Source organism: Pimephales promelas, chromosome 3 (assembly GCF_988280905.1).
Source record: "Pimephales promelas chromosome 3, fPimPro1.hap1.1, whole genome shotgun sequence".
NCBI classification, from domain to species: domain Eukaryota; kingdom Metazoa; phylum Chordata; class Actinopteri; order Cypriniformes; family Leuciscidae; genus Pimephales; species Pimephales promelas.
In genome coordinates, this window is record NC_142771.1 from 26,534,578 (window position 1) to 26,558,696 (window position 24,119).

At 36.1% G+C, this 24,119-nt stretch overlaps 1 protein-coding gene across 6 annotated transcripts in view; it reads right to left on the bottom strand.

Annotated features, from left to right (window-relative positions):
• The window catches only part of thraa (thyroid hormone receptor alpha a), a 39,247-nt gene extending 18,252 nt beyond the window's left edge, over positions 1 to 20,995 (bottom strand). For 2 of the 6 annotated variants that reach the window (XM_039686191.2, XM_039686188.2), the window contains exons 1-2: positions 20,633 to 20,995; positions 1,125 to 1,338 (exon numbers count right to left, since the gene is read on the bottom strand). In XM_039686191.2, coding sequence (XP_039542125.1) covers positions 1,125 to 1,174 — 50 coding nt within the window. In that variant the 5' untranslated portion in view covers positions 1,175 to 1,338; positions 20,633 to 20,995. Of the gene's footprint in view, positions 1 to 848; positions 886 to 1,124; positions 1,339 to 16,864; positions 16,975 to 20,457; positions 20,482 to 20,632 lie in introns of those variants that run through there. The other 4 variants (XM_039686194.2, XM_089128621.1, XM_039686193.2 and 1 more) reach the window with 4 other exon arrangements.
• Positions 20,996 to 24,119: the final 3,124 nt, after the last annotated feature.

Sequence of the window (24,119 nt, forward strand, 5' to 3'; positions counted from 1 at the left end):
TAATACGTACTGCTTTCTCCAGTGTAATGACTCCTTACATCCGTTTAAATGTTATATTAATGCTGCTGTTTGAATTTAGCATATTCTTGAGTCAGGTTGTTCAGTCAAAGCATCGAGCAGTCAAATATATAAATATAATGATGCTACACTAATATTGACCATTGTACCTGGCAGCCAATCTAGTTTTATGTCTCTCTTATCACTCTGCGGCCTCTTTCATCTCACATGGTAAAATAATTTCAGCTCAAATCAATATCTCATGTCCATTTATGTGGTAAGGTGTAAGTGTAACAATTAGAAAAACCCTTTCTTTTTTGAATTATTCTAATTGAGTATTTGATAATAACTGACAATTTGATCATAATATGTTATTATTATTCATGTATCAGCATTACAATTTGAGTGAAAAGTTTTATTGCATAAATTAGAGAAAGTAGAAAAGTACAAACTGAGCATATTATTAAAAAAACCCATCTTTTTACACAGGCTTATTTTAATAGCTTATGCTTGTTTTAATCCTGCCTTCTAACATGTTGTGTTTCTATTGTATACTGTATTTCTTGTGTTTATTTTTTAATTATGTTTTACTGTAGCACTTTGAGATTTGGTGTCAAATGTAAGGTGCTTAACAAATAAAATGAATTATTATTATTATTATTTCATAATATACTCAGGGTTTATCAAAAGAAAAATGTAAAACAATAATATTATAAATTATATTTTTTAATGAAGCACATTTTTTCCCCTTGGAACTAACACTTCTGTTAATCAATCAGGCAGACACAGTTATTGGTAATCTCAAACTGGACAAATATCAGCCAATAATGAAAATTCTGTCATCTACTCACCCTCATGTTGTTCCAAACCTGTATGTATTTCTTTCTTCTGTGGAACATAAAAGAAGATATTCTGAAGAATGTTCTTGACCAAACAGTTTTGTGACATTGAGATTTCTCAAACAAACAAAAAAAACCCTCTTTTTTTTAAGTTCCACAGAAGAAAGAACGATTTGGAATGACAGAATGAATAATTGATGAAAAAATGTTCATTTTTGGCGGAACTATCCCTGTAAGACTTACCATATTTTATAAATGGTATATACACACACACACAGGATAACTCACCGTGTCTCATCTCCCTCTGGCAGGTTAAGCTCCTGCTCTTTTTGTTCCATTCACCTTGATCCCATCCAGCATCCAATCACACGAGACTGAGGCGTACCCGACCCTCGCCGCTTTGCTCAGCATACGCAGGGTCAGTATCAGTCAACTGCTATAAGATGGGTCATGATGACATAGCCCGAGCGTATTTCCTGCTCTGAATCAAATGCGTCTATACCTGTTTAAGAGAAAAAATATAATTCATCTTAAATAATGTAATAAACAGTTCAAGCAAGGGAGTCAAACAGTGAATTTCTCAAATCAAATCATCTTCACATGACACCTCTTCACTGCTCCTGTCCTCTAGAGGCTGCACCAAACTTCATTTGTAAAGCAGCTGTGGCTCAGTTTCAACACACGGTGGTGCACATGCGCATGAGATCATCATGTCTGACCCCTCATCCCCAGAGTTCAGGCCAAGCTGCTCTCATTAGAAGGAAAAAGCCAAAATGATAAATGCATATCCCTCACGCCTGTGTGTAATTTTTCTATTCCTGCTCTGAAGCTGATTTGACTTCATTGTGCAAGGTCAATAACTCAGCCATTTCCAAGGCAACCACTCGGTCTAAGTATAGCTCAACCACTAGGTCTAAGCTGAACTGGGTTATTCCGTAATGGCTGACCTCGGTATTTAATATTTTAGCAGTTCATTCCATTTTGGGATTCATATTTTTTCTTGAAAAAAAAAAAAAAGAGAGAGATTTTAGAGATTCAGTTTGTGAAGGATGGGCAGAAGGTCTCTCTCATTCATTGCACTGACATGCATTATTACCTGCATTCTGCTACACCTTTAAGAGTCATTAAAGCTCCTTGAATGTGAATCAGAGTGATCTATGATGTCATAACTCACATTGTAGATACCCTAAACAAGATCAGACATGAGGCACCCCCTGGACATAAACAATTACAATTGAATCTCTTTTATTTGATAGATTCTGGTTTCTGATTGGTCAATATGGGTCCAACTAAAATCTACAATAGAATAGCTAACTAAAGATATTTAGCCGATATTTTTTAAGAAAGCAAATGTTGGACCCGGTACAGAACCTTCAAGGTATAAAATCTGAAAAATCAATGAAAAATCTGAAAGCTACTCGTCATTTTCACAAATTGTACTGGTAATTCTCCCCCCTGTCCAATTCTATAGTATCCAGCTGCCAGTGGTGGAGGAAGTACTGAATCTCAGTACTTAAGTAAAAGTACAAATACCCAGATAAATATTTACTTTAGTAAAAGTAGAAGTAACACAATGACAACCATACTTAAGTAAAAAGTACTTTATTTTAAATGTACTTTAAGTATTAAAAGTAAAAGTACTTGCATAACAATTTATTATCTTAATGTCTATTTTCTAATGATTAATAAAACATTTAATTCTAACTCATTCAACCTAATAGCCTACTTCTATAATGATGTTCAATAATGATGGAAAAAAAATGTCACCATTTCTGAAACAAGCTTGCAATTAGGCAATATCATGCTCATCCTTAGTACTATATGTTAATAACTATGTTTGGCAGTAAACGCGATTCATTTATGGTGTAATTCTGAACCTCTTGGCTTGCCATAATCCTAACCAAACCAAACATATATTACACACGGTGTGTTTCCTATGCACGTAAAAACAAATTTTCGCGTATGAGTTGCATGATAAACACACTGCGTGCGAGACGCATTTAGTGTGACCGGGTTGATATACTGTATCTATGGCAACCAAACGTCACTGGTGAGACAAACGTGCAACGAACGGACGGTCAGATTACGTTTTGGCAGGGGAAAACTGATCAGAAAATGTAACGAAAATGTAACAGAAGCTGTAGAAATGTAGTGGAGTAGAAAGTAGAATAATTGCTGCAAAAATGTAACGAAGTAAAAGTAAAAAGTATGCACTATTTATTGTACTTAAGTAAAGTAAAGATACGTGAAAAATGTACTTAAGTAAAGTAACGAAGTATTTGTACTTCGTTACATTCCACCACTGCCAGCTGCAGACCCGCAGCACACCAGTTTCAGAACCTCAGCGCCAGAACCGGAAGTGAGGGGCGGAGCTTAGATTTGAAACCTAATAACGCCACCTAACGTAATTTGGAGGGTATTTTACACATGAAACAGCTTTTATTGAACAAATTTCCTACTCTCTGTGTTATGATGCTATACATTACTGTACAATAAGCATTTTAAAACATTGATTTTGTGTAAAATAATTGTATATAGTTTCAGTTATTCATTTCATTTTATTATGAGTTACTTCCTGATCATGATGGTGAAAAAATAATACTTGAAACTTATGGCCATTTTAATGTATAACAGTTTAATAATTTTAGCTAAGCAGTTTATACATACGTGTAGATTTAGGAAGATAAGACCTTTGTTTTTTGTTTTTTATGAAGGAGTTAACTTGTATAATAAAGCTTTGAAAGATATAAAACAAGACAATCATTGGAGGTTTTTAAAATTATGCACAATCTGATAACTCATTTAGACCTCTGTGATATTTTATGTTCTATTTATTTATTTATTGTGTTTACAACAATCTTAAATTGTTTTGATATTAAAGATGCATTTGTAAGATGATTCTGATTGTTTAATAAAAAATAAATTTAAAAAACGCATGGGTGTTTTTTATAAAATATACTTTATTTCACAAGAACATGTGCAGCATGCATTTGTCGTGTAAAATAATGTCAAAATCTAAAAAAGAGAAAATTCTGCATTGTTTTTTTTTTTAAATCTATACAAAATGACCAGTTCAATCCAAGCTAGGCCTGTTTTATAACAACAATTTTGTTTAAATCTAACTTACAATGTATCAAACGAGGAACTCAAGGCCTGTTTTGTCCTTACATGCTTGCTAAAATAATTATAATGCAATAATAATAATTCCGCCCCTCCCTCACTTCCGGTTCTGGCGCTGGGGTTCTGAAACTGGTGGTGCTGCGGGTCTGCAGCTGGATATATCTCGTCCAATTAGTGGCGAGTGTGTTCTTGCTGACTATCAAGTTATTGGTCAATAAATGGCTTTTCTGAGTTACATTGTTTACAAGCTGATTTTGACGTCTTTCTGCGGGTAAAACACTGAGCGATTACATGATGATACGCATTTTTGTAAATTGGATTCTGATGTTCATTCATGTTTATTTCGTTCTGTAACATAGTAAAGGGATGATCACGTTCCGCTTCACTTGAACCGAGGCGCTACAGTGATCTCTCGCGAGTCGCACCAGATTAAAGAGCACCAGAAGAACTGTAGCCTTTTTATTGTTTGAATTTTGTGATAAAATGGAATTTGAAAGCTGAGAATTTGTTGGACAAACAATTATGATGAAACCCGAATAAAATAAACCATAAATAAATAAATGCATAATCTAGCCAACATGTCCAGGAAGAATTATAACCCTCCATCTTCCTCCATCTATGACTATTTTCATGGCAAGATTAATGTATTTTACAAAAAAAAACAAAAAACAAATGGTAGCATACAGTAGTATTCAAAATCAACCACTGACAAACAACTCACATCATTTCAATATTTGATCAAAAATTTAGGATTATTCCTGGTGAAACATTGAGGGTGTGTTCATACTTCATAGTTCAATTCTCTTGGTTCTTTTGGTCCAGACCAAAATAAAAGTATATGCTTAGTACAGGTTTGAGATGATAGAGGAATTTGACCATCTGTAATTCTCATAGAGAGAGCTTTCTTTGCTGCTGTTTGACATTAAACAAATAATTTAACTGATTTTATTCAACAATATAGTTCCATTTTTCTAATTCAACAGTTCTGGTCAATAGCTTCTATTCTAATGGAACAATCTGATGTGTGTGTGTTACACAAGGCATTGCAGCAGCCTTGGCCAAAGACACAAACATAACCTTCCCTCAGGAAATCTGTTCTTTAAATCTGATTGTTGCATTCACAGAGCCTTGTATTTCAGCAGAACATTCAGAAATAACTCAAATAAAACTGTATTGGTGATTCAGATGACCATGATTTACAAATTTATCAGCTAAATGGCTATTTGTAAATTCAGAATCAATTTAATTAGAAAGCATCAATCCTTTGCTTTCTGAACTCATTCAAGTACATAAAGAGGACATGCATTTGTATAGAGCTCATGTACACAGTCCAAATGGCTAAAACACATTTTGCCAGAAGAGGACTGATGGGATGTCAAGAAAATTACTAGATTTGCAAAATAAAATTGACTTCTCTCATTTCCTTCCAAGTGAAGTGGATGGCTAGCTCTGCTTTCCATCTCTAATTTATTTTCAATGGGGAAATAAACCTAGCAGAAAAATGAGCACAGCAACGTATGTTTAGAATTGATAAATAACAGAAACCCAAACAAGTGCATTAAGTGCCGAGTCTGTTTCTTTCAATATAATATTGTGGGTAATGTATTAGTCAGGAAATGCATGTCTGGACAGATTGTTTAGCTACAGCAGTTGAAAAGCTATAACCATGTCAGCGAAGTGGCAGATTTGTCAAATAGAATTAAAAGAGGATGTTTGGAATTCTACTTAATTCTGTGGCTGTTTTGAAGAACTTAACCATAAAAAAAAGCTAACCGAGCGTCAGCATCAGTTCTGGCAGGCCAGGTAGTCAAGATGCTGCTAACGATATCGGTCGACTACACGATATCGATCGACCCACAGTAGTCGATTGTCGATCTCACGTGCGGGATCATAAGTGAATATCATCTTTGAGATGATATTCACCATTGATCGCGCGCGTGAACTCGACAATCAACTACTTTGGGCTTCCACCGAAAGCAGGAAGCAAATAGAGGTATGTGAGCTGGCAGAATTAACATCATTTTTATTCATATCTTTCACATCTACTGCAGTCAGATTGACCGTGGTCACTCTTAATAACACGACTCACATGGCTGCGCACTTGTAATGACAAATCAAGGATGATAAGAGGCTAAAAGCAGGTTTAGAACATGCCCCATTGAAGTCAACAGGGTGCGGATTTTAAAAAGACGATGACACGGTGTAGGCAACACTGAGTTTTGTCGTTTTTGTCTGTACTGACAGCACTCCAAATGTACAAAAAAATGAGCTCAATGTTAAAATTGACCAGAGTTCTCCTTTAATGGACCTGACAGAAATTCAAAAAAAAAAAAAAAAAAATGTGATGGATGTCCTATGTGAAGCTTGTGCATTTTAGGAAGAAAAGCAGAAAAAGTGACAGCTGTAAACACAATTTTGGTGGATTGGTTTGAGTTTACTGTCTGGATAGAAGTAAGCATCTGAGATAACAACAAAAATGTTGGTAGAATGATGAAATTGGTTCTAAATAAAACCAGAATTTGGTTAACTAGATTTACAAAAGCAGACTAAATTAGATTAAACTGGATCAGATACTGTATTCTTGACACTCTTGGACTGCTCAACTGAAGTCACTTGAAGAAAAAGGCAGTGGGAATTCCCCAAAAGTGAGCCATGTATTGTGCCATTATGTAACCACCAAAATCATCAGTTATGGCTTATGGGATATATTGCAGTAAACAAACACTGAATGTTATGGTAGACAATGGCAAGATACATTCTTTGAATCGGATCTGCTGAAAATCAGGAAGTCTTTAGCTTTTACTTTAATTATATCAGAAGATGAAGCAAGCACGATGACAGCCTTATGTTTAGCAAGGCAGTCGTACATGTACAACTAAAGCACTTTTATTAAGTTGCATTATATATGACCATTTCCTAAGCCTTTCCTTAATCTAAACGTAATAGGCTATATGCACGCATAAGTTCCGCATTTGACGGAAGGCTGCTCTTCAATTTCCGGTTGGGGAGATTTAAAGCGGAGGAAAACCGAGGAAAACGGGATTATGGCAAAATGAGGCTTCCAAATTTACTGTCCTCCCGTCTATGAAATGAAACTTTAATACATTTAGATGTAATTTTATATATAGTTATATTTATTTAATATAATAAACAACGAAGCATAAACAAAACGAGCGGTGTCTGTTTTGTCTGTTTTTGTGACAAACATTTCTTTAGTATAGCAATAGAGTATAAAAAACCAATATAAATTCTCGGTAAAGCATTGGACTAATACATACTAGTCAATGGGGAATGAGATCTGTTTGATTAAAACATTCTTCCAAATATCTTCCTTTGTGTTCAGCAGAACAAATAAACACATAGAGGTTTGGAACAACATGAGGGTGAGTAAATACTGACAGAATTTTCATTTTTAGGTGAACTAACCCTTTAATGGTCAAATTGATGTTTTTAAATAAAAAAAGAAAACCAACTGAACTGCATCAGTATTCTTATATAAAACATTTTTACAAATTATTAAAATGGCATCTAAAAGATGCAAGTGTCACCTGGATCCAATTAAAAAATAAATCAATGTGAATGCCTCTAAAAAGCCTTACAGATGAGGTTAAACAGCCTTCTTAAACCATCAAATAATCTACTGCTTGTTAAGGTAGTAACTGTTCTCCTATTCAGTCCTCAACAACAAGTGAAGAACTGATTATTGATGTTGCAGAACAATTATGTCAGGTACTGACAGCTGAGTTCAAGAGGGTTGAAAAGCAAATGAATCAAATGTGTGCTCCGTCCCCTCCATGTGCTCCTGTTTATTGTGCAGTCAATAGTGCCTCCACAGTGACAGTGAGCACTGGAACACTTGCATGAGTCAGAGCAGCATGTAACATTCACAAGGAGGCAATGTGAAAAGCAGGATGAAGAATTAGATTTATCCCTGACATTGTGATTAATTAACTTGGTAGCGCAAAGATGAGCTGACAAGCGGTGACTGAATGAAACACTAACAAACTGCATGCATTGCATTCACTGTGAAATGCCTCATGGCCTTCAGTCACACCGCCCGGTGAGACCTTTTGCACGCTTTAAACAAATGGAGAAAATGAAAACAACTTACAGTATAACCCAGGGGTGTCCAATTCATGCTCCTGGAGGGTCACTGTCCTGCAAGGTTCAGGCTCAAACTCCAATTAAACACACCTGAAGCAGCTGAACAAGCTCTTACTGGGCATACTAGAAACTTCTGCCTAAACTCTGCAGAACAGTGGCCCTATAGGAGCAGGTTTGGACAACCCAAGTATAAATCATTACAGCTTATGAACCTAAAAGAAAATAGTTGATGTCTAAAAAAATGCTTGTGGCCTACTCGCATCTGTGACATCTTACACCTGCTCCAGACTGTGCGATTTCGACAATCCTACAAGATCATTACAAATCAACTTGGTTAAGGCATATATACTGTACGATGATGACACCAATTGAATCGTAGGCTATGACGCAAGTTATGGAAGAATAAAATGTCATCAGCATGCACTACTGGCAAACAAATAAAGCAAGATGAATCGCTTTGGGAACTGTGGTTTTTATGTGCGCTGAAAAACACATGGAGAAAGTGAAAGAGGAGAATATGAATGCAGTCATAGGGAAAAGAGGCCAACTTGGCATGCCAATTTTGCAAATGGAGCTTGAGGTAAGAAGCTTTAAGTTTAAGCATCATGTTGCGTTGATCAATATGCCATTTCATATTGCATTTTTAAGAAGAGAGCCTGTCAGTGTGCTGTTCTCTGTATTTCCAAGAGAGAGACCGCTCCTCCTCTGCCTATAGTATTATTTATGATACATTATAGTGTGTTGATACTATTATATGATTGTACTATTGATTGTAAAAGCGCTATATAAACGTAACAAAGTATTAAGTATTATTATTACTATTCACTACTTACTATTTTACATTTTAAAATACATGCATTCAACTACAGTATTTTACAATTTATGCTATATATACTATTTGCTGTTTTACTAATATTAAATTTATCCTCAATTGTATTTTTAGGCCATTATTAATAATAATTCAATAAAAATATGCAATAGAATAAAACTGGCATATACTTTATATTGAACTGTCACATCTGACCTTTACACGTATATTTCATTCATTTAAATTGTACAGTAGTTGTACTATAAATGTTATAAAGACTATTTTAGACCCCAATAAAATATTTTTTAAGTTGCCAGACAGAATTAAATATAATGCTGTCCATTTAAAACAATTTTACTATAAAAGTTCTATAAAGACATTTATTGTTGTGGTAATTAATGTTTTAACAAACATTTGTGTTAAACTGCATGCATAATGTTAGGAGGCAACGCATACAGAAATATATTATAAAAATGATAAGGGCTTCAGGTAAATGCTTTAGATAAATACGTTTTTGAGCTGCAAATTATCTTCACCTTCATTTGAATTTGTCCAGTGACATCTTATGATGTGATTCAAAGGGAAAAGCAAAAGGAATAACAGAAAATCCTAAAATGACGGTGTAGAAGACGTCAAAAAAAAATCCATTTGCATGTACAGTAGATTAAATTACATTTGGGATGTGTCCACAATTATTAAAGGGTTAGTTCACCCAAAAATGAAAATTAAGTCATTAATTACTCACCCCCATGCTGTACCAACCCCGTAAGACCTTCGTTCATCTTCGAAACACAAATAAAGATATTTTTGATTGAATCTGAGAGCTGGATCACTCTTCCATAGACAGCCTGAGGGACTGCCTCTTGACGGCCCAGAAAGTCATTAAAAGAAAAGGTTTAAATATTCCATGTGCCTACAGTGGCTCAACTATAACTTTATCAAGCGACGAGACTACTTTTTGTGCGAAAAAAAAAACGTAAATAACGACTTTATTCGACTTTCCATTACTTCCTTATGGGCGCATGCGCGAGAACTGAGACGAGACCGTTCTTCTTCGACTACTTTTTGTTACCGGCTGCTCACCGCTTAGGAGTTTTACCGCCCCCTACCGTATAAGATGACGTACTGATATAGCCGGAGGCGCAAAACGTTCTGTTTACAAGCAGTACGTCATCTTATACGGTAGGGGGCGGTAAAACTCCTAAGCGGTGAGCAGCCGGTAACAAAAAGTAGTCGAAGAAGAACGGTCTCGTCTCAGTTCTCGCGCATGCGCCCATAAGGAAGTAATGGAAAGTCGAATAAAGTCGTTATTTACGTTTTTTTTCGCACAAAAAGTAGTCTCGTCGCTTGATAAAGTTATAGTTGAGCCACTGTAGGCACATGGAATATTTAAACCTTTTCTTTTAATGACTTTCTGGGCCGTCAAGAGGCAGTCCCTCAGGCTGTCTATGGAAGAGTGATCCAGCTCTCAGATTCAATCAAAAATATCTTTATTTGTGTTTCGAAGATGAACGAAGGTCTTATGGGGTTGGTACAGCATGGGGGTGAGTAATTAATGACTTAATTTTCATTTTTGGGTGAACTAACCCTTTAAAGAAAATACTAAATCTATGCTTGGCATAGAGACTTCTTCAAAAAAAACTTTTTAAAACTTTTAAACAGTGTATAGTGTAGATAATCTGAGCTGTTTTTTTTTCATGCCAACGACCTCCCAAATATGATAAACCCCTTATTGTAAGAGACGCCTTATTAAATATAAAGACAGCTATAGGTATATTTCATATAAACTGTGAAAAATAAAACATCATAAATGTGTGTAAAATAAATGTTTTTTTATTTTATTTCATTTATTATTATTTTTCTACCCTTACAGAGTAAGATCCAGAACCTAAAACTATGGATGTCAGTATAAAATAATACAAATAAAATAATGAATGTGTCTTTTGAAAGCAGAATAAAAACAGTATAATGTATTTGGTTCGGCAATTTGGTGACATTTTACGATGAGGTTTAATAATAGATGACCATAAGATAGACTTAAAAACAAATTTGGAATAGCTAACATACAGCACTGCATAGTCTTATTTTCCATCAGGTTATGGGGTTACGTAGGAAAATGCATAGAGCTGCATTAAGTGTCCGAGTCGGATCATGTTATGTTCAAATAAATATTGTAAAAGCCTCTCACATGTTTTCACAATATAAAGAAACATGTCCTTACCTTACCTTGATCTTGGTGCCTATTACCCTAAAGTAAATCTGCCATTGAGTTTCTGTTTGCTAAGAATGCAAAGGACAAATCAGATTGTTGCCAGTAATGCAACACAAATCCAATGTTTGAATTTGTGCTTACAACAGCCCCTGATCCCCTCTGAGTCCACAAAACACAGGCATTAGGTCCATGAGGTCCATGGCACCGGCCGGCTAAGCGTTAGATTTAGGGGTTAGATTGGGTTTAGTAGGGCTGTCAGTCCTGGGCAAAAAATGGATAGCATAGGGAGGAAAAAAACAATGTATTCCACTATACGGTTTATAGTTACGGTTTATAGTTAAAACATTATAGATCACTATATAGATGGGAAAGAGCTGGATTTAGGTCCTCTGGCAATGTCCCACCAGTTCCTGAAAGGTACTGTGAACATGTGATCAGGCCAAAATAAACAACAAACCACAGGGTTACACGGTAAACATCAGATTCACAGCCAACATGTTCCTTCACCTATTATATACTGTAGCGCTCCTACAAACCCCACTGAAACACAAGCAAATTATTCTTCATGAAAATTAACTATCCTGAGGCCATTTAAAAGTGCAAAATAATTTCCCAAAAACTATTTTTGAAATAAGAATCATCAATTTTGGTGGTAGCATTAAAGGGTTAGTTCACCCAAAAAATGAAAATTTTGTCAGTATTTACTCACCCTCGTGTTGTTCCAAACCTCTATGTGTGAAGATAATTGGAAGAATGTTTTAATCAAACAGATCTCAATCCCCATTGACTACCATAGTCAATGGGGAATGAGATCTGTATGATTAAATACTGTACTCAAATAAAAATAAAATATCATAGCAGTTATCTGCAGAGAATTTGATGCTACACAAATCAACACGGATACATGGGGACACTCTGTTCAGGGACCCTGTTCTTTCTGTCTTAATCATTGTAGCTTATGTTACAACAAGCTACTTTTTCAGACAAGTATAGTGCTACAAAGCTGTTTTTATATCATTTTATATTGTGTACAGGTGAGCAAATTGAGGTAACAATCAAAGTGGGCTCCTAAAATGTCCTCTCTCTCTTTCATTTGAAAGATCTGGAAAGTCTAAAGGCGGGCATACGTCCGATTTTGAGCCGAATTCTGACTCGTGCGACTCTTTTTCGTGTCGGACCGATTTTCAGCTTTGTCGTGCAGTGTACAGGGTGAAACGAGAGGCGATTAACCTCTCACGATCGACAATCGGACGGTCGAATGGATTTCTGGCATGTCAGAAATTTTGGTCGCTCCTTGTGACTATATCGCACAGTTGAAGCAAAGCTACGAACCGATTGGCCTAAACTCAGTGTTTTTTTCCCTCACTGCACCTGCGCGAAAACAGAAGTTTAACCATTTCATCTGCAGCAAAAATAAAGTTAAAATAAAAACGAAAAGAGGGAGATCTTTAAGTTCTGTAGTTCAAACTAGCTACAAATTACTGTTGCTTACCTCCAGTTCGTGTTGCAAAATGGATAATATTACCCACCGTCTTCAAGCCACCTGCGATGTAACACCTTATTAATTTGTCAAACAATGTTTTTTGAAATAATACTGTTTTTAATTTTCATTGATGATTAATTATGGCAATGTTCGGACATATTATAGACTGTTAATAGTTATTTTATATGCCTATAATTCATTGTAATCGACCTAAATGTTTTAGACAATTTTTAATGAGGAGTAAGATAATACTATATACTATGCTATACTATATTACAATAATACTAATAATAATTAAATGCATAAATTGAAAATGCTAAATCATCTTGATACTGATAGAAGATGCTTGTTTTGACAATATCTCTGGATACATACACGTTAATAGGCGCAATCCAGGGGGTTATCGCAGATATTACACGTATAGTGTGAGCAGTGAAGTCGCAGCTCGACGATCGGACCGTACAGTGTGAGCACATAAATCCTGAACTTTGGCTTTGCATCGCATGCGATTTACTCGTTGAGTGTGAGTAGGTACTTTGCTGAAATCGCTCAGACATCACACAGTGTATGCCCGCCTTAATTTGTTTAAGTGATTACGTTCATTTGTAAAGTTCAAATAAATGAACCATTGGAAAAGAAATGATCCCCCAATTTAAAGGGACACTCCACTTTTTTTGGAAATAGGCTCATTTTACCACTCCCCCAGAGTTGGGTTTTACCGTTTTCGAATGTATTCAGACGATTTTCTGATATTTAGAAGAATATCACTAACCAGACAGTTTCTGGTCTCACTGACTTCCATAGTATATTTTTTTTCCTACTATGGAAGTCAATGAGACCAGAAACTGTCTGGTTACTGATATACTTCTAAATATCAGAAAATCTGCTGAATGGATTCAAAAACGGTAAAATTCAACTGTTTAACTCTGGGGGAGTGGTAAAATGAGCCTATTTCCAAAAAAAGTGGAGTATCCCTTTAAGCCTTTTTATAGAACACATGCCTGTCACCCAAGTACTGTAGGTGTAAACAATAGTGTCCAAGAAGTAAAAGTAAAGCCATCCGTTCGCATCATTTGCACTTCATTTTTAAATAATCTCAGCACTGTAAATGATGTAAAGTCTCCATATGCTCCCAAACTACTTAAATACTACACAAATTAGTGTACATATAGTAGCAGAGTTGGAATGGCTGTAAACTCCTGGCTGTAAACTGTAAACTAAATGAGTTACTCATAATGAATAAGTACTCCATACGTTTCTATACATGCTTGTGTTTGCATTAATCACTATAAGGCTATACTTTGTCTCCAAGGAGCTCAAGGTGTGGCACTATCAGAAGTATAACAGCACATAGTTATGTTGCCAACTTAACAGACACATGTCACACTATAGCAGAAAGACAAACACATAGTTGTGAGGGAAAACAGGGAGGTGAGGGCATGACAAACCTGACAAACACATAAATAACCCGGCTGGAATATATATATATACGCGATCTTCCTATTTCACATTTACATGCAGACTCGCACACAGTCACGCAGGATCAACAATCTGAATGAGGTGACTGAAGGGGCAGAGGGAGGCCAGTGGAACACGATCTGCTTCGATCTTCTGGTTACTGTGCTATCGCTGTAATGGGTAATGGCTTTTTGGGGAGACGTGGGGTTCAAGGTCTGACCCTGAGGACATTTCCACGGCACCTGTGCCGCTCTTTACACAAGCTGCCATTCTATACAGTCATTGACACTTCATACACTCATTGCTCACAGCACGACACCTGAATTCAACAGCATCTGGGAAAGCCTTTCCGGGAAAAGAGGAGTTTGTGTTTTTGTGTCAACCGAAAGTACACAGCACAAAGAAGCAGATATGAAGTGTACAAGGAAAATTATGTCATCTGTTGGCAGTCTCACAGAACTGTCTGATACTGATATTTCAATGCCATCTGTGTGCAGTGAAATCAAGAAATGTGATATTTTTCTCTACATCAGGCATATGCTCTGATTATGCCATTTGAGAGGAAGGAAAAAACAGAGCAGTCAAGACCAGTGATTTGAGCCCTCCGATGTGACTCACAGCAAATGACCGATTTATCATGGTTGCCCCTCAGTCAATAACGAATGTTTGATATTAGTCACATTTAATAATACACAGCTTGATAGTAATACATACGTTTGGAATGATGGAAAATGATGATGGAATGATGGAAATATTATTTCATTGACACAATTACAAAATCAAGTTTTACTCTACAGTTCAAAAGTTTGGGATCGCTAAGATTTTTTAATGTTTCTGAAAGAGGTCTCTTATGATCACCAAGACTGCATTTATTTATTCAAAAATACAGTAAAAACAGAAATATTGTGAAATAATAACATAATATTTTTTATTTATTTTTTTTGTCTTTTGTTGTTAATCTTTATTTTTATTAGTCTGTTTGCTTGTTTGTGTCTCCTGTGCTATGCCAATGTGGTTGGCTGGCTCATTGTTTTATCTTGTGTTTAGATAGGGGAAACCTTTGACATTAGTTATTGTCCTAGATATATTGTTTTTATGGTTTTTTTGTTGTTGTTTTTTTTTTGTTTTAGGTGTGACATCAAGATCTGTCCAGGGACAGCAGATGTAAAATAGCCTACTGGCTAATTCTGGCACACTGTACATTTAATCATGTATCATTAGTGTGCATTGTCCCTGTTAAATAAACCTGAAATAAATAAATAAATAAATATTATTATTTTAAATAGAATGGTTTTACTGACCCCAATCCTTTGAATGGTAGTGTAATTCTCACTAAAAAGAGTTACTCAAGATCTATTTTGCAGTTTCAACAACCTCAAAACCCTGCAAAGGGTGTCCAAATGGCCCAGTTTAGTGGGGCCAGTTTTGTTCCTATCGTCCATCACACAGCCTGTTCACACTTCTTCCATCTGGAAAATGTTTAGAGAGCATTCAAGCCAAAAATACTTTACATCACTAAACAAGCAGCCAAACTACTACATCCTGTCTGGACTCTACATTCCCTCTTCCCTCCAACGGTTTAATATGAAATACAATATAGAACCATAGACTTAACACTCACATCTATGGATTCACCAGGATGCACAAAGCTCTCTCTCTCAATTGGTTAATACAGTCTGCAGGGGAAAGTAAGTCCAAACATATTTAAATAATCCCACTGTATAACAAAACATGCATTACCATAATTCCAACTGCACACAAATGCATTGCCATATGGCATATATAACAAGATTGATGAAAAAGCATGAGTGAAATCTCACTCATCATGATCCATGTAAAATATCTGATATGCAAGAAACAAAAAAACAACTTATGTTGTTTTGTGTCATTTCCAGTATTTTGCAGAACAAAAAATTCCCTTTTCAACGACTTCCTTCCTCCAGTGACAGTCAATCTGGTTTCTGCTTTACCAACAAGTGGGTGCTACAGTATGTGTTGTGATCAAATAAATCATGAATTCCCAAGTTCAAATAAAACTACGAGGAATATGAGAAATCATTCTAGATAGAACATATTTATTTAGATTTATAGATCAGCTGAGATTTTTACTGCTCTAAAAAGTAATTCAGGGGACGACCCCCTGTTGTACAAATGCATGATCACAAGTTAAAATGTTTTATTTATTGATTTATAGGGGTGGTTTACTGCTGTTTTTCTTTGCATGATTGTGTTTATGGGGTGCAATATAACATGTAACATTTTTCTTTTTTTAAAAAGTCTTATTTTTCATTATTGTAAGCCGCTTTCTCCTCTGTCATTTGAACGACCGGTTTACATCCTGAGTCTATGAAACCACTCCCTCAGAAACAGGCAGTGGGCTCATAATGGATAGTGTGCATATGTGTTCCTGTCAAATGTACATCATGGTGTCATGTACTGCTGTCAGTATCAGTATGAGCCAGAATCAGACCCAGAAAGCGGCGATGAAGATAGTCAAGCAGAACCTCCCTAAACAGGCTCTTACAAAACGTTTCTTACAAAACTTTATAGACATTTGTTTTACACAATAGCATTGAACTGCCTACTATACACAAACAGCGTTGACATTGGTTTACATTCTTGATCAAATCGAAAAATTACGTCATAAAGTATACATGAAAAATACATTTACAAAATTAGTACATATACAAATTCAGGTCCAAAATGTTTATACGCATTTGTCGTAGACACGAAATAGCATAACTAGTAGCCTAGTGGCTATAAAGCCAGCGCTGGCATTTGATAAAACTAAAACATTACATCTGAACTTATACATACATTTAAAATGATTAAGTCTTACTTACAGGTTGTGGCCCAACAACTGCTGCCTCTGGTTTTAAAGTTGGAACTGCTTCATGTTTTAACAGTTTCTTGTTGAATCCGGCATTGAATTTGTGGAGATTCTGGAAGCTGTCTTTCGTAAAATGTGCAGCATAGAGAGCTAAATTATGATTGTAATTTTCAGGAATGTAATCAAACATAAATTGTATCCATTGTTGACGAACTACAACGTCTGTGGGGAGCCTGAACACATAAGACCTGACAGCTGGGTGAACTAACACACTTTCGATGAGCCGCAGAAATATGGCCATGCCCTTTTTTGCATATTCCAGAGAGAGGGTTGATGCAAGTGTTAGTTACGTATAAAACCCATTGTAGTCCCATTCGAGTGGTTTTTGTAGTCATTAAACTTCATGATTTTTAAAAGACGATATCTCTGCTTACACTGAACTTTCAGCACTACAACTTTGCAGATACTGTTCATGCACCAACAGCAACACTATTTAAATTAAAAAAGTGAAATCGCAATCAACCACCCCTTTAATTCTCATTCTGTCCAAATGCAATGATACATTACAATGTCCTTCCTGCCTGTCTATGGATGCTAGCACACATCATTAGCGTATTCTGCAAGTTGTAGACAAACAGCTGAGCGCCAAAATCAAACTAAACTAATCAAAACAACAAGCTCCTACTGCATCCATTCTATGTCATAACCGTAATTACAAGATCGCAATTACAAACCCATCATCGCTTCGCTTCAGAAGGCATTTTTTGGGCTTCAAATTGTGCCCTCCCATTCACTGCCATTATAAGGTTCAGAAGAGCAAGGATTTTTTAAATATAACTCAGATTGTATTCATCTAAAAAGAGTAATATCATACACCTAGGATGGCTTAAGGGTGAGTAAATCATGGGGTAATTAAACATTTTAAGTGAACTATCCCTTTAACGTCTCATCCTTCATCCGAAGGTGTAATCCATGTCCTACATGCTTCGGGCTCGTAAAGAAATGACTGCTAAGCTAAACGATCACGCTAAATCAGTTTGCTCAGAAACCAGCGGCAAATAGGGCACTAAAAATAAAGTGCTGTAAATAGAACACAAACAGGGCACCATTTTGAATCGTAAGCTTCAAAGACTGCTTAAAACGCGGAGAATAACTCATCTGTACATTATGTTCAGACAGTAAGAGAGTGAAGCAGGCAGCTCCCTCATATGACCTGCTGCGCGCTCCCGAGACGGCCGCTCTGACGTCAACAATATAATGAAGGCAGATCGGGACGTCAGCTGCATGTGCTCTTATGCAACGGAACTATTTTACTACCTCGCTCGTTCTTACAAGCGCACAGTGTGCAGGAAACCCAAATGCAAGACACGGCGTCCCACGAGTCATATCGGCCCAAGAGTCGCGCTGAAGTGGGCCTGCCTAGTGCCTGGTGCCTACTCGTAAACGGTGTCCCCTTACTGGAGCTGACGGGCTGTTTATCGCATATGTCCCATGGTCTAGGTTCTTTAAGGACGCACGTTCCCATCGTGCACTGAATTATTTAGCCCCTCTTGACCAACCTTGTATGCTCGTGTCGTATTCAATGCCGTGTTGTTGCATCCGCTAAGGCTGCTACGATTAAGACATTTTGCCTGACTGTCTTTCACGAATAATTGCGATTGGAGATTTAATTATGCACACATAGAAGTCGACATTTATTCACATTATACTTGGAATCTCAAATTTCCTACAATGATTTTGTAACCACATGGGGTAGAAATGCTTAGTAATAGACATTAAATATGAAAATATACACAAATGTTTTATATAGTCACACTGGACAACTGGATAATTATTATTTTTAATGTAATATTATAAACGAATTTCATGCACTTTTATTTCATCAAAATAACTTCCCCTCTCTCTTGCACAATAACATCTCTAAGTATTCTCTGATGTTTACTGGCGTGAGGGTGGGACAACCTGTCACTCATGACATCACACACCACATCAAAAGCAAACCACATATTTTGATCCAATTAATTCCTGATGAAGAAAGTCAAGTCCCGATCAGCTGACAATGTCTACTTGTTCAAAAGCTGTTTTACTCCAATATAGCCATTACAATAGCAAAAAAAGACTATTGCCACTTCCGCTTAATGCCAATTTTAACCTTGTCCACTTCATTAATAGTAATATAATATTTTATTATTGATTGATGTTGTTCTTGTCATAACTGAAGATTAGTATTATTATTGCAATAACTGCCATTAGATTAAACAATAGATAAATTGGCTGGTCGGGGCTTATGGCAACAATAGCCTAAAATAGTAGCCTAATTCATAATTTCCAATTCTGAGTTTAAGTTTGAGGCAACATCATCTGCTGTGGATTATACCATTGCATGTTGAACTGACAGATTTCACCAAAGGAGCCTTTAAATTCATTCAAGCCTTGTAAAACTGCACTGCTGAATGATAGGATTTACTGAAAGGATTTACAGTATCCCTCGCCACCCATGAATAAACTACCAAAACTCATCAGAGGGTAAAAATCCACATACATATTCAAATAATATTAGTAAAATCAAGGACAAGTAATTAAACATGCACCTTCAGCACAGTGCTCTGTAAAATACTTGATTCTGATTGGTCAATCGCTGCAGCTCAAATATTTCTGAATAATGGCTGCTCAGGGCAACACTGTACAATTGACCCCTCATCCGGTAAACCTGTTTCCTACACAGTTGTGTTCCTGTTCTCAACACGTTAATACACGGGTAAAAATGTTATTACAATAATTTGATTACAATAAATAAGTAAATCAATACATCTAAAAGTAAGCTACTATAAGGAGTAGAAAAAAAAGAAACAATAATGTAAAACAAAAACTAATTTTTTTTTCAAATCACTTTTTACATATTTAGTAATATACATTTTTCATATTATAAATTAGAATTTCATACAAGAAACTATTGATGCATTTAAAAAAAAAATATTCAGGAGGTCCCTCTCACTAGGATGATCGTATTTAAAGGTCCTTGTTCACCAAAAAAAATGTAAATTCTGTCATCATTTACTTACCCTCAAGTTGTTTCAAACATTTTATGCATTTTTTTCTTCTGTTGAACACAAAATAATGTATTTTGAAGAATGGTAACCAAGAAGTAAAAAAAAAAAATGTTTGGTTCTTAAAAATATATTTTGTGTTTAGCAGAAGAAAGAAACTCTATCAGGTTTGAAACAACATGATGACAGGGAGGTGAACTAGGCCTATCCATTTTAACTTCATTCAATAATTTACTTCCATATTGTAGGCCTATTTGGAAGGTTCTACACTCTTCAAGACTTTGCAAAATAAACCACTTTAAATTGATACAAGTCTTTGGCTACTGGTAAATGATCTTAACTGTAACCTATATTATATGTCTCACGAATGAAATGTTTCTACAAGACACCTGGGTGGTAAACAACTCGCGCGCCGACGCCAATCCTCTCGAATACGATCAACTGTCGCCTACATTTCTAATGGTTCTGTTCACGTTTCTGTTTCAAGCCACAAGAACCGGAACTAGTTAAATAGTCGTTTTCTGTGTGTGCTTAACCGAACTTTTTAAGTAGCACTCACTTGGTGTCCTCAACTGCCGCGTGCAAAGTGCAGAGCCTTAAAACATGCGCGGCTGAGCGACGACGGCGCAGATGTTTGACAGCTCTGCGCTTTCGCGCGCACCATAAGCGAACACCTCTGAAGTAAGAAAGCTCAACACGACAGCTGACCGGAGGACAGCAGGACAATTACTCACCCACTTCCTTGTGAATAAAGACAGCCTGCTTCCGAAAAAGCGAAATGGTACACTGAAGTCCCACCAGGCTCCTAAAGAGCGGTCTTCGTCGTCAATCGATGTTCAACGTGAACACACGCTTGCAAACCGCTAATAACTAGTTAAAATAATAGCCTATATTCGGAATATATCCACTTAGAAGCAGTTAGTAGATAATTAGTTTGGTGTAAAAACGATTATGTTTCGGCTGCCACGACAGGAAAATGCACGAGCTTTACTATTCGCTCCGCCCTCTTTACTGTAAGGAAGAGCTGATAGTATAGAAGTATGTGATTATATCAAATGCTGCTCTCTACAGGTTCACAACAGCTCAAACCTTTTAACCCTATGTGAGATGGATGACCCTGTGTTTGAAAGTACTTCTGAGACAGCTGTGTGGTTGCCAGCAGAGCCGTTAAATTGCCAGCCCAGTGCCCACAGATCTCGAGGACAGCATGCTAATTCAAAACTCTTTTGGTATTGCCAATAAAGAGATTTTGTTTTGTTTTCTATCCAATGTAGAGGAACGGCATATAGAGTGGATTGGGCTGTTCAATTGTAAAACTCGTTAGACAAATGTTTTTAGACAAAGACGTTGTTGTACAAATATTAGTTACAATGTGTTTTTGAATACTTTTTTTTACTCCAAAAAACTAAGGTTCACATCGCTGGTGTTGAGTTTAAATATTTGTCTTTTGATCACCAAAGAGGAAAAAACTTATATACTTATTAGAAACTTATATATATTATATATAAAACATGTGTTATTATTATTTCTTAAAACCTCTTAACAAACGACATGTTGTCTGACAAATAAATGTTAAACAACATGTTTACAAAGTCATTTTGTTGGTCATGTAAAAACCATAAACCAAAGAGTATTAACCCTGCTGGCTGTTACTCGGTGCCGACACAGTTCTAAAAGGAAACTGTTGCATATAGTTCAGGCACCATACATCAATAGCAGAATAAATACATCTGTCCCACTGTTTCACTCTGAATTGTTACATAAAGTTCATGCTTTTGGAGGAGAACCAGTCCCAAGGGATTTGCTACTGCATAGACTTCATTTAAAAACCATAGCCTTAATGAATCTTTGGGGGCATCGTATTGCACGGCTGATTTACAGTGACCCGGCTGAACATTCCCTTCTCTGTCAGTTTGTCCTTTAAGAATCCCTGCTCACTGTGTGCCAATGTAGAGGAACAGCATATAGAGTGAATTGGGGTTGTGGGGTATGGTTTGTACAATATGCTAATTTTAAAATGCTAGTTTTAAAAATTGCGGCATAACTCGCATTGTGCTCAAAAATTAGACTGTTCACATTCAGATAAATTAATAAATTGTCTCTTTGCAGTCATAATGAAAACCTAATAGGGGCAGTGTGTGATATACATCACTTCATTTAAAAAGAGACTTAAAAAGGTTTCTCTGTACTCTCTTGGACTGGTTGCTTTTTTTCAGTTGTTCTGAAGAATGATTGCTCTTCCTCTAAAGGTGAATCTGATTAATTCAGTCATTATAAAGTGTATCATGTAAATTTGAACCGCAAAAATGTGCTTTGTGCTGTATATGATGATTCATGAGTGATTAAAATATCTGGGTAGGCACGTTATTTTCATTATATGTTTACGTTAATTATAAACTATAAATGAAGACTGAAAGGAATGATATTGGCGTAAAGCCTCATTTGACAATAATGAAAACCTGACAAGGCCTAATAAATATTAGTATTAGCCCAAACTGTGATTTGCTGGGTTGCATCCAGTGATCAGTGGTTGCTTCTCAAAGCTCAGTCAAGTCATTTCCAAATCTTTAAGAATAGTGAAGAGATTATAGATTTATTTAATTTATGACTCTATGGACAAACATAAGGTGAACAATGATTCGTTACAAAGAAGTGCTAATATCTGATCTGATCTGCTAGTGAACTGGGTGCTGAAGATAACATTCAATGTTTCTCTGGGCCTCCCACCAGCAGGGAAATGAAGGCTGAAGTAGAACATGTGGGGATTATGCAGAAGAAGAGGACTGGAGTGCGGATCAGAGAAATGAGGAGGTCTCTGTCATAATAACCAGGCGAAATCCTATTCCCACTGATCCCATAAAAGCACATATCAAAGTCATCACCGCAGGGCGAGGGCACAGGCACATGAAAGTGTTAGACTCACTTTTGAAGAGGCCGGTGTGTGTGTGTGTGTGTGTGTGTGTTGTAAAGTCATCTGCATGCTTCAGAACTATGCAATTATAACAAGGCTATTTCCATTTCTTCATGTAAAAAAAAAAAAATGATTTCCATTAATATTAATATCTGCAAAGACGTGATGATGGTTTGCTCTCCTTAACAAGCAAGAAGCTAAAATTAGTTCATTAATAAAATAAAATTAATAACATTTAATTTTTAGTTCTAATGATGTTAATGTATATCATGTCAGCCGGTCATTATCCTAAAAAACTAAATTCAATGAACATTTAAGTTTTTCTTTTAATCCATTAAAACTTACGAAACGGTTTACTTAAGTCCTCTGAGGTCACATTATAATAAACAAAACAGGCTAACGATGGCAAAAAGTAGTGGAAAATGGAAAAAAGTAGGCCCGGTTGCACTTACCCGGATGACTGATCAGCAGACCATGAAAAACTGAAAATATCACTGTAAAAAATAATCGTGTAAAATAACGGTTAACTACTGGCATGCAGTGTAACACATTTTTTATTTTTATTTTTTATGAACAGCTAAACATCTAACCATTTTGTCTGCTACTGTTAAATTACAGTTGTATTGTATAGCTAAAAAAAATGATATTTAGTTGTTGATTTCAAAAACAGTAACACACCGTATTTTTATGGTATGATGCTGGCAACCACAGCTGCAGTAGTTTACCGTTTTTTACAGGATTATTTTTTACAGTGTAGGAAATATCTGACCATTGGATGTTGCGACTGACCAATTAGAATCGAGCATTCCAGAGAGCGTGTAAAAAACCTTTGTCCTTTTTCTGTTTCAATACCACATATCAGAGTTGAAAAGACCACTTCAATACGCATCTGTGCTTGAAGTGAAATTGAATTGTTGAAGTAAACATTAAATCAAGGACAGCCTTTCAGGACACGTTTTCTCACTTCTATTGAAAAAAAATGAATCTCTTTTACATGGACAGCTGCAAATATGTCACCCCCTAGTAACTTTAGAAATGCTTGCTTTTTAAAAGAAATACCTTTTCTGTTCTTTCATTTGACATGCTTTTGCCCATGCTTGTAAAGCTGGATGTATTTCCTCATATTGCTCGAATCATCTAGAATAGATAATAATGTGCACACTTCATTGTGAAACTCTGATGGAGGTTCAAAGACCTTCAAACACAACCAACAAGAGATTGTATATCAGAAGTACAACGATTCAATTGTGTGCATGTGTGTGCATCAGTCTTTGGTCTTGTTCTGACATGTTCAATCCTTAACTCCTAAT